This window comes from Lutra lutra, chromosome 9, assembly GCF_902655055.1.
Source record: "Lutra lutra chromosome 9, mLutLut1.2, whole genome shotgun sequence".
Classification (NCBI taxonomy): domain Eukaryota; kingdom Metazoa; phylum Chordata; class Mammalia; order Carnivora; family Mustelidae; genus Lutra; species Lutra lutra.
Genome location: NC_062286.1, coordinates 132,760,128 through 132,776,317, shown reverse-complemented (window position 1 = coordinate 132,776,317; position 16,190 = coordinate 132,760,128). Strand labels below are relative to the sequence as shown.

General features: G+C 52.0%; 1 protein-coding gene across 1 annotated transcript; it reads left to right on the top strand.

The window, feature by feature from the left end:
* Window positions 1-3,676: 3,676 nt before the first annotated feature.
* On the top strand, window positions 3,677-14,616 carry SPATA2 (spermatogenesis associated 2). The gene is made up of 3 exons (XM_047746015.1): window positions 3,677-3,955; window positions 9,829-10,275; window positions 11,222-14,616. Exons 2-3 carry the CDS (start codon window positions 9,940-9,942, stop codon window positions 12,446-12,448), a joined length of 1,563 nt encoding a protein of 520 aa, XP_047601971.1. The 5' UTR covers window positions 3,677-3,955; window positions 9,829-9,939; the 3' UTR covers window positions 12,449-14,616.
* The last annotated feature ends 1,574 nt before the right edge of the window (window positions 14,617-16,190 follow it).

Here is a 16,190-nt window from a genome sequence, read left to right as displayed (position 1 = left end):
ACTCACTTGAAGTCCAACTCAAATGCCACCTCCTCCTTGAAGCCGCCCCCAGTTTGCCCTATTGGTGGTTACATCTCCATTCTATAAGCTTTATACCCTTCTCCTAACATTTACCACCTACTATCCTGAATTATAGATTTTTACTCCATCTACTCTTATTAATATTCTTTCTTTTTTTTAAGATTTTATTTATTTGACACAGACAGAGAGAGATCACAAGTAGGCAGAGAGGCAGAGAGAGAGGGGGAAGCAGGCTCCCTGCTGAGCAGGGAGCCCGATGTGGGGCTCGATCCCAGGACCCTGAGATCATGACCTGAGATGAAGGCAGAGGCTTAACCCACTGAGCCACCCAGGTGCCCCTAATATTCTCTTTCTGATAAGGAGATTATATACTCCTTGAGGGCAGGGGCTGTGTCCATCTTGCCCGTAGTATGTTCCTTAAATATTAACATCAAACCTGGCATTCAAAGACAATTTCCATCAGAAACAAATACTTTTGAACCTCCTATTTCATGTTGGGTAGTGTGTATATGGCAGATAGTGCTGATACAATTGTGAGCAGAACCAATAGAGTTACGTCCTCACAGAGCTTATTTGACTGTTAGGGAAGATATTAAAATCATATCATATCATATATATTTATAAGATGATTTAAAAAACAAATGATGGGGGCGCCTGGGTGGCTCAGTGGGTTAAGCCGCTGCCTTCGGCTCAGGTCATGATCTCAGGGTCCTGGGATCGAGTCCCACATCGGGCTCTCTGCTCAGCAGGGAGCCTGCTTCCCTCTCTCTCTCTGCCTGCCTCTCTGTCTGCTTGTGATCTCTGTCAGATAAATAAATAAAAATCTAAAAAAAAAAAAAACGATGGGGGTGCCTGGGTGGCTCAGTGGGTTAAAGCCTCTGCTGTCGGCTCAGGTCATGATCTCAGAGTCCTGGGATCGAGCCCCACATCGGGCTCTCTGCTCAGTGGGGAGCCTGCTTCCTTCTCTCTCTGCCCGCTTCTCTGCCTACTTGTGATTTCCATCTGTCAAATAAATAAAAAAATCTTTAAAAAAATTTTTTAAAAATGATGTATATTTGCACTGTTGTCCCCTGTTGACTTTATACATACACACATACCTTTAGAAAATATATGGTACTGATGTTTTGTTTTCCATTTCAAGGGATGTCTTTTTTTTTCAGCCCACAGTATGTCTTGCAGAGTTGAATAGGTTTACATCATCGTTTTTAAGTGATACGTAGTAGTCATGAGTATGGATATTTCATTTCCCTATTGTTGGACATTTAGAATGCTTTTGGTTTTCGCTTTTGCACTACAAATAAGGATGCAACAGGTCTCTCAGTGTAGTTATGCTTGTTTATCTGGTAGATTCCAAGACATCAAATTGTTGGGTCATAGGGTTACTTCTCTTTTTCATTTTTTGTTCTGAACACATCTGATCATTGGAATTCATGCATTATTTTTGTGATGAAAAAGTAAAAAATAGAAAGAAGTAGGTAGATTTTTTGTGTTGTTGGCTCTTAGGAAGTAGAGGTGCCTAATCACTGTCACGTGACTGTTATATAATCTGCTAATCATTATGTAATGAAATCTGAAAAGGATGCTTCTGTAATTCCACATCCCCAAGCAGAGAAATCTCAGGCCTTCAACCCTGTCTAAAAGATGAGAAACACAGCTCTCTACAGAGACTTTGGGCCCTCTCTGATACAAAACATCACCGCATATCAATGACTAGGGTTTCCTACTAGTAAAGCCTCCTTAAAAATCTATTTCCCTTTTGGCTGCCACAGAACCACAGATTGGTAAGGGGCTTCTTAATAGTCTCATGCAGTCTTGTAACAGTTTTGAGTTTAGCAAAGCCAGCAAGTTCTGTGGTTTTTCTCAGCTGAAATTCCTATAAACACCATCAATTTGCAAATGATTAAACAAGGAGCTTAAACCTGACCTGATAAAGGATGAAATACACAAAGACCTTGAATGATGCTCAGAGAGCAACAGATATAGTCATCACTGCTCTTTGAATAGCATGTTGCTGGTTCTCTACATCCTTCCCTGTGTATTGTATCACTGACTCCTCTGAGACAAGATCCGCTGACTGTAGCTAGGGACACTAAGGCTAAGAGAGAGAATAGTGCAATCAAGGAGCATCTGTTGGGCACATCCTGATCAGAAATGTGCAGAACTCAGGGGACACACAGATGAGACAGATGAGTAAGGAGTTCCAGGTCTTGGGGGGATGTCAGGCTTAAAATGAATGAATGAATGGATATATGTATACGTACACCTATACATATATGTATATGTATATGTATATGTATATGTATATGTATATGTATATGTATAGAAAGGAAGAGGTGAGGGAAAGAACACTTACACTGAGAAAACAGCATATAGAGGCACAGAGGCCAGAAAGGTAGAAGAGCAAGATGGAGGAAGAGAACATGGCATGAAGTGGGCTCTGAGTCTCTTTAAAAAAAAAAAAAATTAAAGATCTTATTTAGAGAGAGAGAGAGAGAGAGCGAGCAAGAGCTGGCAGAGGGAGAGGGAGAGAGAGAATCCCAAACAGACTCCTGGTTGAGCACAGAGCCCCATGCAGGGCTCCAGCTCACGACTCAGATCAGGACCTGAGGTGAATTCAAGAATCTTGTGGTTAACTGAGTGAACCACCCAAGTGCCCCACTCTGAGTCTTCAATAAATGTCTAGGGTAAGTTAGAGAGAGAGAGAGAGAGAGAGAGAAAAGAATGATGATCCGATCGCAAATATTTTGGACAAATTCTTGGGTATGTGTTAGGCACTTTGCAAGCAGTAAGGATTCAGTGAGTGGTGAACCATAAAAGCTGAGTCCTTGGTGAGCTCACGGTTTGGTGGGAGTAGAGACAAATCCATGAAGTGAAGTGACAAGCCACCATGATTGATGCCAGTGTAGACCATGCAGGTACCTCCAGATGTCTGGTGAAAAGTTACAAAGCAAGGAGGCAACACCTTGGCTTGGACTTCCTCAACGCTGGCTTCCATTTAGGGAAGTTGAGTGCAGAGAGAGGTCGTTTTCTTTGACTTAACCAGGTTTTAAAAACAAAACATACTTGGAGCTTTACTATATGCTAATTATGGTAATAAGCATTTTCCATGTGTTAAATCACTTAACTCTCACATGGATGCCCGCAGGCGGTATTATTAGTATTCCATTTTACAAGTGAAAAAGCTGAGGCTGAGAGAGGTTAGGTAACTCGCCCAAATTCACGCAGCTAGTAAGTGGCAAAGGCAAAGCTGGGAGCCCCGTTCTTAAAGAAGGCCGGTAACATCAACAGTCCTCTCCAGGCTAGATTTCATTTCGCATGATGCTGGGGATCTCACTTTCTCTCTTTAAGCCTCGGCATTTGCGTCTGTAAAATGGGGCGAGGGCTCCAACTGTTAGCTCCTGCTCAGGCGCTGTTGGGAGCGCCGCTCGCGGATCACCTGGACAGGGAACCCGTCCGGGAGGCGGAGGCCGGGGTCACTCAGTCTGCGCTCACAGCCCCAGCCTCCGCCGCCCGGCTCCAGACCGGTTCCCATGACAACCCGGCCAGCCATCATCCTGAGGTTGGCTTGCGTCACGTCCGGCTCGTTTGTTTCCGGGTCTAGCCCCAGTCGCGGCGGCGACCCTCCAAGCCCTAGAGCCGGACTCCGCTACACCTCTGCTCATTCCCCTGCCTCCCGCTTCTTCCTCCGCCGCCCACAACCATCGGCCTCTCCCCAGCGCAACGCGCAGCTGCGACCCGTCCTCTCTTTGGACCCGCCTCCGAAGGACGTCACTTCCTGGACGAGTGTTTCCGGGTCATCGCTTGTCCCGGGGTACTGGCCTTGGTCCCCTGCAGCCGGCCGGGGCGACGAGAGCCCAGGCGGGCCCGGCTCCGGCGGCGGCCGCGGCTCCCTCTGGATTTCCTCGGCCCGGGAGTCCTCGGCGACAGTGCCGGGGTGAGTGCGGGGCGGCCGCGGGCGGAAACGGCGTCCGGCGCTTCCCAGGGCAGAGGGGGTGCCTGACTCGGCGGGGCTTGGCCGACCCGGGGGTGGAGTCCCCTTGCAGCCGGCGCGGGCGACGGGCGGCCCTGCCTTTTCGGCCTTCCGAGGGCCCAGCTTGTCCTCAGAATCCTCACTCCGCCGAGGATTGCCTCGCAGACTCCTGGGACCGGCCATGGGTGGCTCAGGGCAGCTCAGCAGGAACACCCCCTCTTCGGGGACTAACCAAGCGGGAGGCCACCCTGACTCCACCGGGATGCAGTTACCGCGCAGTGGTCCCCAGTCTAATCTCTGGCAGCAGATCTGGGTTTGTACTCACTGTGTGACCTTGGACAAGTCATTGCATCTTCTGAGCTTCATTTGCCTAATTAGTTAAATGGAAGTGAACGTGCCTAAGGCTGTGGTGGGGATCAAATTAGATGATGCTTGTGAAGCACGGTCTCTGGCATACAGCAGGCGTCCTATAAATGATAGCTGCTGTTAATTCATTCATGCACCCAGAAAGGGTCAGAGTTTGGGCCTGGGTGTTTTTCACAACCGGTATGGCCCTCAGAGGCCGTAGGAATGATCAGGTTGGGAATAGCAGCCGCTAGCTTCTGGCCCTGCGGGGAGGCGAAACTGCTTCCTTTAGAGCCCCTCTGAGAGGCAGCTGCCAGTAAGGAAGCCCGTTTTCAGCACCACTGAGGTTTTATTCAGAGGTTTTCAAGGCCTCTGAATTTCTCTGGAATCTGATTGGGGTCTGGAGACCCTCCAATGTTTCACAACCAGTGCAGCGTGCCTTCGATGTATGTGTCTCAGGAGCCTTGGAATTGGAATGAGTGCAGAGGAGTGACGGGTTAGGAGGTGGAGGGGTTGAACTGCTTGCTCTCCTCTCGGAGCTCTTTGCAGGCTGAGGGAACTCAGAGCTGGCTGAAGCTAGACCAGAGATCTGTAAACCTGTGGACTGGGGCATTGCTGGGACCAAAATAGCTGTTGGCTGTGCAGGGAGGGGGCGCCTTCAAATGCTGCTTGGGGAGCGTTCTGCTTGAATGGGCCAGTTGAGGTAAAGGCAAGCTAATGCTTTGCTACCCCCAGATCATTTCAGTTCCTTTCAGTGAGGTTTTAAACAGATGCAGCTTTCCTTTGAGATGCTTAAAAAATAATCTTTAGAAAGATAAAAATCCTTAAAAAGCCGCCACCTCTCTGACTGTATATGTAATATTTCTCTTCATCGACTTGTTTTTCACAGGGAGTCCAGATTGTGGGGACAGGAAGTGCTGACCAGGCCTGTTGGCTTTGGGCACCCGCCTGACGCTGTTAGGGATGTTCACAGTGCCAACCCCCCCCCCCCCGACCAGACTGGCACGTCATGGTGTTCCAATCCTTGGGTTGCTTGGAGAAATTAACGGCTTCTGTCATTGCGCTGTCTAGTCTCCTGTAACCACGCTGTTTTTGCAGAGAGTGTGTTTTTTTGTTCTTCTCGCAGAGTGCTGGGAAAAAATTGCGGGCTCTGTGCTCAGAACAGACGCCAGCTATGACCAGCTACAATGCAGCCTGTTTTCTCAGAAAATGTATTCAGGAGGGATGATGTCAGCTGCCTCACCACTGGCCGGTTTCTGGCCAGCCTCTTCCCTTGGCCCTTGAGCTTACATCATAAAGAGATTTGTGGCTCTTCCAGCCCCGTTCTGTGTGGGAAGATGTGAATTTTGCTACTATAGGAATTTTTAGAACTTAACTCTGCTCGTCTTGCCATAGGGTGTTCTAACTTAGCCTAGCCCTTTCAAGTAGAGCTGTCCAGCAGGTGCCGCAGGGTGGCTTTGTCTAGAAGCGGCCTAGCTCAGAGCTTGAGTCAAGGATTTGGCATTGGACTTAGGTTCGGGCCTCAGATCCACTTCTGCCTTGGGCCTCAGGGCCTGCCAGATTCAAACTCCAGCTCTGAGCCTTGGAGCCTCCACTGCGCAGGTGGTTTCATGGCCGAACCTTGGTTTCCTTCTAACGTCATGAGGGTTAAGTGGGATGAGGCAGTTAAAGCCAAAGGCCCTGTGCTTAGCTCATAGTAGGACCTCAGTGATTATTCCTTCCCTTCTCTTTCCTTATCTCAGCGTTCATTCCCTTTCACTTGTTTCCTTACCTGCCCTTATGTTGGTTCAGGATTCATCATAGATTGGTTTCCTTTCCTTGACTTGAGGATTTGGAATACCAGTTGGGCTATTCAGATCTCTTTTCCTTGTTTATTGTGCGCTAGCAGCAAACAAGGGTGTGGACTGTGGTGTGATTACAGAGCAGCAGGCCCTGAGCTTGAGGGTGGCTGACTTTGTTAAAAAAAAAAAAAAAAAATCTGCCTCTGTAGGCTCAAAGCTGACTTCCTTGGAGAAAAACCACAGCAGTATTTAGGAGGCTTGATGTCCCTCTGTTTAAATTTTTATCAGATGAACCAAAAAATAGTCCCTGGGACCAGAGACAGGACGGAAGTTTCTCTTAGATGAATAAAAAATGGTAAATACATATGCGTTTTCTTTTCTTTCTTTCTTTTTTTTTTTTTTTTAAAGATTTTACTTATTTATTTGAGAGAGAGAGAGAGAGAGAGCATGAGAGGGGAGAAGGTCAGAGGGAAAAGCAGACTCCCTGTGGAGCTGGGAACCTGATGTGGGACTCGATCCTAGGACTCTGATCCCGGGACTCCAGGATCATGACCTGAGCTGAAGGCAGTGGCTTAACCAACTGAGCCACCCAGGCACCCCCATATGCATGTTTAATAGCAAGGACAGTGATGTCTTTTCTTGGGTTGCAATACCTTTGATAATAAGCTCTTTCAATTAGAATTGAGGGCGGGGCTGTGGCTTCCCAGCTGCTGCCCCTTCCCCACCCCATATCCTCCCACTGCACCCATCCTCGAGCCTGGCACAGGATAGGTGCTGCATAAATACTTGTTAAACTCGGGAATCATAGGGTATGGGAAGGAACACAGTGCCGCAGAGGGCAGGCTTGGAATCTTGGGTTCACTTACCCTGGCTCCTTACAGCATGTCATGTCACGGAGCCTCTCTGTTCCTTCTCTCTCCAGCTTATCTCTCAGGATTCTTGGGAGGAGTGACATCTTTTTTTTTTTTTTTTTTTTTTTTTAAGATTTTATTTATTTGTCAGAGAGAGAGGGAGAGAGATCAAGCACAGGCAGACAGAATGGCAGGCAGAGGGAGAAGCAGGCTCCTGCTGAGCAAGGAGCCTGATGCGGGACTCGATCCCAGGACGCTGGAATCATGACCTGAGCCACCCAGGCGTCCCGGGAGGAGTGACATCTTGAATCGATCATTCATTTCGCCTGTTTTATCAGACACCTGCTGTGTGCCAGGCTATGTGTTAGGCACCATGGTGAACAAAACAGTCCTTGCCTTTGTGGAGCTTACTGGGTAACGGGGGGTACAAAGAGAAAGGAAGTTAGTAAATGAATAAATAAAGTTGGTAATTTCAGATGGTGATTATCCCACAATAATGGGATAACAAGGGACCGGGAAGCAGGGAGTTGCTGCGCTGGGGTTGCCAGTGAGGCCCCCGTGGGGTGACATTTGAACTAAGGCCTGAGTAACGAGAGTAAGCCAGCTATGGGAAGGATCAGAGGAAGAACATGGGCAAAGGTCCTGAGACAGGAATGAGCTTGGTGGGTTTGAGGAAAAGACAGAAAGGTCCCTGTGGGTAGAACTTAGAGGGAAAGGGAAGATGGCTGTGAGAGGGGCGCAGGAGTAGACCATGTGAAGCCTTTGACCTTGGTCAGGAGGTAGAATTTTATCCTAATGGACTTATGTTTGCCTCCTGTGCTCCTTAAGTGTATTTGTCTCTGAAGCATTGGGCTCCCTTGGCAGGGCGGTGGGTGGGAGAAGGTGGCCTCTCTGTCCCCAGTTCTCCCGCACAGCTCACCCTCTCCTCATAGTTAAGATCTTCAGGAGTCTTCCCAAAGGAGAAGCCAGGCGAGTGGCTCGAGATGTGGATGACTTTATGGACCTCATGATTGCTGCCAGGTTTGTAGGCCATTAGCACTTCCTGAGCTGAGGCCAGATCTGCTGACGGCCTGCCCAGGGCTGTCCCGTCCCCTCAGCTTCCTTCTCAGTCCTGCGCTGTCTCCACAGCCGGCAAGAGCCTCCTGCACTTAGACAGGTGCTTATGAAGCACAGACCCCTGGCTCTGTGCTTGGGTTCCCTTAACAAGGAATTTAGTCAGGATCCCCGTGCCTGTAGCTAGTGGTCAGAACAGACGAGGATGGAAATGCACATCGCCTCCTGGGCAGACACATTCACCTGCTCTGATCTTAGCTTCTTGAGAATGCGCGCTGTGTGGCAGGGGGGCTGGCCCGACAGAGAGCAGTAGTAGCCGCTCGTGTGTGTCAAGGGCTTGTCCCGAGCCAGTCCTCTGTGAAGAGCTTTATATACTCATGGCACATAACCTTCCACCAAATATGGACTGTAGGTACTATTATCAACCCCCATTTTCAGAGGGGAAAACCGAGGCCCACAGAGGCTGAGTAATTTGCCCAGAGAAGCAGACCCAAGAGTCACACCCAGGCAGTCTGGCTTTGGGATCCCTTGGTGACACCTGTGCTGCGCTGCCCACCGCACCCCCCGCCCCGGCCCTGGCAGCGCCCTCTGTGAACCCAGATTTGCTCCCGGCCTCCTGGCACCAACCCTGTTGCTTGCTCTGTGCATGTTCTACTCACCAGCGGCCACGCAGACATCGAGAGTGTATAAATCTGGTGTAGCCCGGCTCAGAATGTTCTGTCCTCTCCCAGTGGGACTATAAACCTCTCTAAAGGTGTTGGGGGGGGGCGCCTGGACGGCTCAGCCATTAAGTGTCTGCCTTTGGCTCAGGTCATGATCCCAGGGTCCTGGAATCGAGGCCTGCATCGGGCTCCCTGGTCTGTGGGAAGCCTGCTTCTCCCTCTCCCACTCCCCCTGCTCATGTTGCCTCTTTCGCTGTGTCTCTCTCTGTCAAAAAAATAAATACAATCTTTAAAATAAATAAATAAATGAAGGTATGGGGGAATGCAGGCTGTCAAAGGTGGGTGAGACTATCCCTGGTAGGACAGCCCTCCCCCACTTCCTTCGAGCTCTTCAGGAGCTTCCCGTGTGTCTTTGCATAAAATGTACCATTGGGGTGTGGGATCCTGTCTTCATGGTGCCTGCAGCCTCATCTCTGGGCATCCCCTTCCCTTGCCCTCGCTGCTTCAGCCGCACTGGCCGGCCTTCTGCTCAAAGGCCAAGCTCCTTCCTGCCTCAGGAAAGCAGGGCATGGTGGTCAAGGGCAAGACTTCAGAGCCAGGCTGCCAGGGCTCAGCTCTGCCTCTTCGTGGTTCCAGATCTTTGGGCACTTTCTTAATATTTCTTTGTCTTAATTTTCACATCTGTTAAATGGGGATCCTGCCTCCTAGGGTCGTTTAAGACAATGAAATGCGTTCGTGTGCATGAGTGCCTGGCGCACAGTAGGCGCCAACAGTGTCGCTCGGGGCCTTCCTCCCTGGCAGTGCTGCTGCTGTTGGTCTCCGCCCACCTCTCTGCCCAGCGAACCCCTCATTCTTCAGGTCTGACCACCACTGCCCGGGCTCCTCCTCCTCCCTGCAAAACCAGGTTCGAACTGTACTCTTCAATCATGAGTTCTGCAAAGTCAGGGACCTGTTCATTTCCACAACGACTTGGCACATAGTCCGTGTTCAGTAAATGTGGTGAGTGAATGAGCAGAAGGGGGCCTTGGGCTGGTGATGCCCGGGGTAGCTCAGGCCAGTTCTGCCTCTCGTTTTGTCTCAGCAGCCACGCTCGGGCACGTGGACCATTTCAAGGAGTGACGTGCTTCTCGTTCTTCCCCTTCCAGAGCGCGCCCCTAGTGCGGGTGGGCACCATGTCAGTGCTTTTAGCCATGGCCCTGCCTCGAACCCAGAAACCATGGAGGAGATAAGGTAGCCCCTCCCCGTCTCTGGATCAGATGGGGAAGCCCAGTTCAATGGATACGAAATATAAGGATGACTTATTTCGGAAGTACGTGCAGTTCCATGAGGGCAGAGTGGACACCACCCCCAGCAAGCAACGGCCTGGCAGTGATGAGTATCTTCGAGTGGCAGCCTCGGCCCTGCTCAGCCTACACAAGGTGGATCCCTTCTATCGATTCCGGCTGATCCAGTTCTATGAGGTGGTGGAGAGCTCCCTGCGCTCGCTCAGCTCTTCCAGCCTGCGGGCTTTGCACTGCGCCTTCAGCGTGCTGGAAACGGTGGGCATCAACCTCTTCCTCTACCCGTGGAAGAAGGAATTCAGAAGCATCAAGGTAAGGTCTAGGGAAGGGCCATCCGCACTGGTCTGCCGCCTTCCCCTCCCAGACCCACTTGAGAGGGCTTGTGCCATTTACTGCCTCCTCTGCCCACAGACTCTCCTGTCTTCCCCACTGCCTTTGCCGTAACAACTAGAAATACTCCCCCTTACCCCCCCCCGGGGGAGCCTCCCTACTTGCTGTCTGACCAGTGTCATCTCTTTACTGGGTCCCTGCCTCTGGCAGCTCCCACGTGAAGCTGTGAGGTTGGAAAGGTAGGCAGCACCCTAGTGATACAGGGCCTTGAAGCCCAGGGCAAAGGGCTTAAATTGACCCTAAGCAGGCTGGGAAGCAGGGCAGGCCGGGATCAGGTTTCCATTTGCAAAGCATCCTTCTGGCTGTTGGATAGGAAATAGACTAGTGGGGCGGCGAGAACAGTTAGGAGGCTGCCATGGACGTTCGGGTACCCTGAGAGCTGGTTTGACTGGGTGGTAACAGACAGGAGGCTGGAGGATGGATTTAAGAGAAAGAGAACTCGGAATCATTCCGAAGCCAGGTGGTGGCTCAGGAGAGTTTCCACAAAGCCAGACTATTCTTCAGAACTTGTGGACATGCCCAAAAGGAATATTCTACTCACTCACTGGGCGTTCTGCCTCTTCTACTCTCATACCTTCTCTTCAGGCCCGTTTGCCCTGTTTCCTCCTCATCTGGAGCAGAGCCGCTGAGCCCCGTATGGGAAGCCGGCGGCTTTGTACCCTCCGCTTGAGGCAGGAGTGCCATGCGGTCTCCTGTGCCCAATGCGCTGAGCCCAGCCTCTGCCTGCCACAGTGATCGGCGGCCGAAATCCTCCCCTCTGCTCCCCTGTGCTCCCAGAGGCTCCGCCCTGGGCGTGCCGGGCTCTGGAACCGGCTCTGCGTGTGTCTCAGCAAACGGTGCCTCTCTTTTTCTATCCCCTTCTCCTTAGACCTACACGGGCCCCTTCGTTTATTATGTCAAGTCGTCGTTACTGGAAGAGGACATCCGAGCCATCCTGCATTACATGGGCTACGTGCCTGAGTTAGGGACTGCGTACAGACTCAAGGAGCTCGTGGAGACCCTTCAGGTGAAGATGGTCTCCTTTGAGCTCTTTCTGGCCAAGGTGGAGTGTGAGCAGATGCTGGAAATCCACTCACAAGTCAAGGACAAGGGCTACTCCGAGCTGGACGTGGTGAACGAGCGCAAAAGCAGCGCGGAGGATGTGCGCGGCTGCTCGGAGGCCCTGCGGCGGCGGGCCGAGGGCCGGGAGCACCTGACGGCCTCCATGGCCCGCGTAGCGCTGCAGAAGTCGGCCAGCGAGCGGGCGGCCAAGGACTACTACAAGCCGAGGGTGACCAAGCCCTCGAGGTCGGTAGATGCCTATGACAGCTACTGGGAGAGCCGGAAGCCACCCCTGAAGGCCTCGCTGAGTCTGCGGAAGGAGCCCGCGGCGCCAGACGTGGGGGACGACCTCAAGGATGAGATCATTCGCCCGTCTGCCTCGCTGCTGACCATGTCCAGCTCCCCCCACGGAAGCCCGGATGACCTGCCGTCCCCTTCCCCCAGCAACGGCCTCAGCCTGCTGCGTGGCACATACTTCTCCGCTCAGGACGACGTGGATCTGTATACAGACTCGGAGCCCAGGGCCGCATACCGGAGGCAGGACGCCCTGCGGCCGGACGTGTGGCTGCTCCGAAACGATGCCCACCCCGTCTACCACAAGCGCTCACCCCCCGCCAAAGAGTCCTCCCTGTCCAAGTGCCAAAACTGTGGGCTGTCCTGCAACTCCTCCCTCTGCCAGCGCTGCGACAGCCTGCTCGCCGGTCCCCCAGCCTCCAAGCCCGGCGCCTTCTCTGGCAAGCCCTCCGCCCACGACAGCCTGGCCCACGGGTCGTCTCTGCGGGACAAGTACGCTGGCCAGACCCAGGGCCTCGAGCGGCTACCGCACCTCCACCCGAAACCCAAGACCCCCACCACAGCCACCTCCCGCTGTGGCTTCTGCAACCGCCCGGGTGCCACCAACACCTGCACCCAGTGTTCGAAAGTCTCCTGCGACGGCTGTCTCAGCGCCTACCATTACGACCCCTGCTGCAAAAAGAATGAGCTGCACAAGTTCATGCCCAACCACCAGCTGAACTACAAGTCCACCCAGCTCTCCCATCTCGTGTACAGATAGACTGGACCTTGCACCCCTGCTCCAAGGGCTACGCCACTGACTTTCCGGTTCCCCGCTCCGGGGAAGAAGTGTTAGTGTGTTGATCTCAGAAGCAGAGACCTGCATCTGACCATGTAGGTGTCGGGATCGTGGGCTTGGCTGCGCCATGTGGGAGTTCACTGGGTGGCCCAGATAGTTCATCTGATGGCTGCTTTGTCGCCTGACAAGGGAGAGGGTGGCACTTCCGTTCAGATTCATTCTTGCTAATCTCTCCACTCCCTGTTGCGTTGTTTGTTTTATTTTCGGAGAGGATTTCTAACTCCGAGACCTTTGTCAACAGCCCCCCCCCACCGTACACCCCCCCCCCCACCAACCACCACCACCACTCCAAAGCCAACTTGGACTGGGAAGGGCCCTCCAGGTCACCTCCAAATGCCCACCTGGAGCGCCGAGCTAGAGGCCTGTTGGCTTGTGAAATGAGCCCTCCTGCCACACCGGGCCTCTTCCCATGGCTCATCCTTTGGCCGCCCCCTTCCCAAACACAAGGATCCCCACCTGGACTCCCTCCACCCCGCTGACTTCTGCCTGTCCAAGTCTCCAGGGTGGGCGGAGTCCAGTTGTCACTGAATGGCATCCTGTTGCCACCGCAGCTCAGTTCGGCCCGTGTGTCCGAGCGCTTTGCTCCAGCACATCCAGGTGTGGCCTTCCATGGCAGGATGGACTGTTCCCCCTTTCTGTTGTTTGCACATGCCCCTCTCACTGTACTGTAAATAGATATTTTTGAGATTTATTTTTAAATAAATATTCAACTTGCCGTGTGTTTCAAAGTGGTTAAACATGAATTATGTAGCTATTTATAAAAACGGCCTGGGTTCTTCAGTCTTCCAAGGGAGGGTCTTGTGCTCTTCCATGTTGTACCCTACACACACCACAGCCCGAGGGTAGAGCGGAGAGTGTGGGGGCAGAGACAGATGATGTCCTGGAGTCGGCGGAGAGCCACTGTCTTCCCTACAATAAATCTCTATATACCTACCTCCAGTGTACACTTAGGGGGCTAGCGTGGGCTGGGGGTGGGGTGCGGTCTGTGCACCCGTGGACCGCGATAACCTAGTGACCTTTAGGACCCTCACCCTGCAGATCGACAGCCTGGTCTTTGTCTCTTGCTGCATGTGAACCTCGCACTCCAAACCTCTGGAGTCTTGTTTCAGAAGGAAAATCCTGTGGGATTCCCCCTCCCCTCCATCTCAGCCCTCTTCGCCTGTTTCCGGGACTCTGCGACATCAGTGATCTTTTTTGCACTAAAAGTGGGCCCGAGTCAGCGTGTGCCCATCACACGGACGTTTTCCTGAGACACTCAGCCAAGCCTCAGCACTTCCAAACCTGAAGGCCCCTTAAACTCTGAGTGACTGACCCCTGGATCTTCCTTTTGGGGTGCAGAGCAGGAGTGGGGCAAGAATTTGAAAATAAAACCACTTCCTTGTGAACTACTATATTTTAGCCATAAGTGTTTGTGATGTACAGAATATTATAGGAATTTACATGCAGTGGGTTTTCTGGTAGTAGAAGGAGGTATTCAGCTCTTGAACAAATTTAAGTCTGGCTGAATCCTGAGGTCACTGTGAATTTGCTGATGTTCTTCCAACTCGGTCGAGTGATTTTAAGGTTTTCCAAATCTTCTATGGCTCTTTTTTATATATCTGGTAGAGCACATGTAGATACTCAATGTGTATATACAGCTGAATTTCAACCCCTTTATTACTAAGACCAGCCCACTCGGGTCATCATCTTTGATGTTCTTTCCACATTTCAGAAGTGTCGATGCCTGTTTTACTCCTGAGAGCACTAGTTTGCTAGTTTTCCGTTCCCAGATCGCTCCAGCCTACGGGAACTCTACCAACCGTGATGCCAGGTCACTTGTGCCCCCAGTGGGCAGAAGCAGGAGTGCCCACCTCATCCTGGGAGAGAAGGTCTGGCGCACATGTCATCACGGAGATGTTGTTTCACAGACTGGAACAGAAAACGCTCTGCCCCTGCCCTTGGTGTGTACCTTACTGTATGAGGTTGCTGTGATTGAGCTGGAAAAAATATATGCTAATTTAAAAAGGCAGATGTTTTACATTTGATTTCTACTAAGAATTGAAATGTTGAGAGATGATTTAAAAAATAATAAAGTGTCTTCCATTATTAAACCAAGCGTTTGGGGTTTTATGTCCCTCCCTCCCTGCTGCTGTTGAAGTTTGGGTTGCCTGGATTTTTTTGTTTGTTTTGCTCAAACCGCATTCTTCAATGACAGGACTCACATTTTCTCCTCCACAGAACTGAGACGTGACAATAGCCGGCACTCGGCATTTGTGAGCTCACACCGTGAGCCGGGTTATGCTGGGACTTTACGTGCATGATCCCATATAACAGTGTTCAGCTCTCCTGTCAGCGAGGTCGTATTACGATCCCCGTCTGTAAGGTGTGCAGAATGACAGACAGAGATCACAAGCAGGCAGAGAGAGAGGAGGAAGCAAGCTCCCTGCTGAGCAGAGAGCCCGATGCCCGATGTGGGGCTCCATCCCAGGACCCTGGGATCATGACCTGAGCCGAAGGCAGAGGCTTTAACCCACTGAGCCACCCAGGCGCCCCTCAGCTGTGTTTCTTAGGACTGGGACCACAGACTCCAGGAAAAACGATTGTTGGCGGTAACACTGGAGGACATAATGACAAAAATTAATTACATCTTTAATTCTTTTGGTCCATTTAAATGCCGAGGAGGAAGTCCGTTCACTGCTGGCTTGTCTTGACCGAGGAGGAAGCGGGTATTGGGCATGCGCAGAGTCTGAGCCGGATGTCCGGTTGCCTTCTGTCTGGAGCAGGCCATACTGCTTTCCATCTGCAGCCGTGGTAGATCACTTCAGAAATCAATTTAGGGGTTTTTTTTAAAAGGAAGGTTGACTTGAAAGCGAGATGTATGGCAAAAACCGTGAGGGTGGTGTAAGAGCAGCCGTGGTTTGGGACAACCAGGCTCTCGGTAGCAGCAGAGTCTGCAGGACTGACCACCGCTGGGTTGGCCCCGACAGGGCACCTCAGCTGTCGGGGAGAGAAGCAGGTTTCTCCATTTCACGCATTGGCAAACAAATCATCCAGGCCTCGGGCCAGACCAAGGCCCAGGGAAGCGTTGGGGTTGGTGTTAGCTACAGCATCGGAAATGGCACTGCTGGGCACGGCGGCTTCCTGGAGACGCGCCTCCGGCCCCGGGAGAGCAGAGGAAGCCAGACACTCACTCCCGCATCCAAAGCAGAGCGGTGACTTCAGAGCAGATCGCTTCATCCGGGGATGTAAGTGACAAGCATATTTAACATCATCAGGCCCACCAGCTGTCCCTTAGCTCTGCTGCCAGCTCCCAGCACCCATCTGTGGCACCCCCCCACGCCTCATTACCAGTCTCAGAGGGATAAGGACGGTGGCAGATGGTCCAAACTGAACCCTGCTCTCCTCTCACCCTTTCTCCCTTGGTAATGGAAGCCCTGATTTTTTTAGGCCCATGGCCATCCAGAAACGAAGACTGCCTATCACAGCCTCTCCTGTAGCCGGGCATGGTTAAGTGCCAGCGTCTGGTCGCTGGGACCGAGAAGTGGTTTGTGTGGCTTCCTAGACGTGTCTTTCAAAGGATCTTGTCCTTCTTCCCACCCTGCTCCTCCTTCCTGGCTGGAACGGCTGTGTTGGCTGGAGTGGAGCAGCCCTGTGAGACGGAGGCAGAAGCCAAGTGGAGAAGAGG